The sequence below is a fragment of the Pristis pectinata genome, chromosome 38, assembly GCF_009764475.1.
Source record: "Pristis pectinata isolate sPriPec2 chromosome 38, sPriPec2.1.pri, whole genome shotgun sequence".
NCBI classification, from domain to species: Eukaryota; Metazoa; Chordata; class Chondrichthyes; order Rhinopristiformes; family Pristidae; genus Pristis; species Pristis pectinata.
In genome coordinates this window covers 10,241,099-10,242,515 of record NC_067441.1, presented here as the reverse complement: position 1 = coordinate 10,242,515, position 1,417 = coordinate 10,241,099, and the positions used below count along the sequence as shown (strand labels likewise).

The 1,417-nt window shown below is 55.9% G+C and overlaps 1 protein-coding gene across 1 annotated transcript; it reads left to right on the top strand.

The window, feature by feature from the left end:
- The first annotated feature begins 249 nt into the window (after positions 1-249).
- LOC127586940 (beta-1,3-galactosyltransferase 5-like) lies at positions 250-1,029 on the top strand. Its single transcript, XM_052044970.1, is given in 3 exon segments — positions 250-581; positions 583-635; positions 638-1,029. Coding segments are annotated over 3 exon segments (777 nt in total).
- The last annotated feature ends 388 nt before the right edge of the window (positions 1,030-1,417 follow it).

Here is a 1,417-nt window from a genome sequence, read left to right as displayed (position 1 = left end):
CTCTCAGAGTACTGATGGGCGGAACATTCTCCTTGTTTGGAACGCAAGTGTTGATGTATTTGTTTTCTTTATCCGAGACATTGGCAGCAAATTTGCCCCAAACCACAACGTGGCAACCGGTTCCTCAAGGGTGGCATCCTCCTGCTTCTAATTCTTTGCCTGATCCCTATGCTTCTGTGGAGCAGAGATTAGAGCCGCAGCAGCGTCCAGCCCCGATCTCCCTCTCAGTTGAACGGCACCTCCTTCCTGATGCGGCCAGCCAGCCGGTGTGACAACAGCTCCCCCTTCCTCGTCCCTCTGGTCACCAGCTCGCCTGATCAGTTTGAAACTCGCTCGGCCATTCGCCAGACCTGGGGGAGCGAATGACGGGTTGGTGGACCCAGGTCAGTCACCTATTTCCTGTTGGGACACGGACGGGAGCGGCAGGACTGGATCCTGCCCGAGGGCGCTCTACACCAGGACATCATCCAGGGAGATTTCGAGGACACTTACTATAACCTGACCCTCAAGGTGCTGTTTGGTCTGGAGTGGCTCTGCCGCTCCTGTCCCTCTGCCTCCTTCGTGATGAAGACTGATTCTGACGTTCATTAACATCGAATATTTGATGGAACTCCTGTCCCGGTCATCCGCAGCAACGTCTACACTGGGTTAATTGTGAAAGGCGCCAGACCTTTCCGCGACACGTCTAGCAAGTGGTATGTCAGCAAGGAGGAGTACCCCAGAGAGGCGTACCCACCTTACTGTTCCGGCATCGGGTACGTCCTCTCCACTGACCTGGCCTGTCGTGTGTGGAACTTCTCCGGGAGGAGGCCTTTGCTCAAAGTCGAGGATGTTTACGTAGGGCTGCGCGTGGCGGAGCTGCAGGTCGATCCGGTGGAAATCCACACCCGACCTGTATTCTTCGGTGACAGGGTAGCGTTCTCCATCTGCTCCTACAGACAGCTCGTCACCTCTCACGCTGTCAGAAGCTCCGAGCTGCTGATCTACTGGAGAGGACTGCAGGAGTCGGCCGCTGAGAAATGCCCCTGAGAGCGGCATTCCTCTTTTCGGCCCCATCAGAAGGCAGGCGCGCTCTTTAGCACCGGAGAGAGTGGGAAGTGCGTGACTGGATGGGAAATGGAGAGGGACAGGGGGATGAGAAGGGGAGGACGAATTGGGTAAAATGGGTGAGACGATGGCACGACAACGCTGGAAAGGAAAGCAAGAGAAAGGGCGATAGAGAGGGCGGGGAGGAGAGAGGAGAACTTGGCTGGGGGAGAAGAGGGAGAGCGGGTGGACGGATAAGGTTGCCAGAGAAATCAGGGGAGATGCATGAGGAGGGAAAGAGGGAACGTGGTACAGAGATGGGTGGAGTGAGAGAGGAGAGTGATGGGAAGTAGAGAATGTGTGAAAGAGAGGATTAAAGCAGAATCGTGGA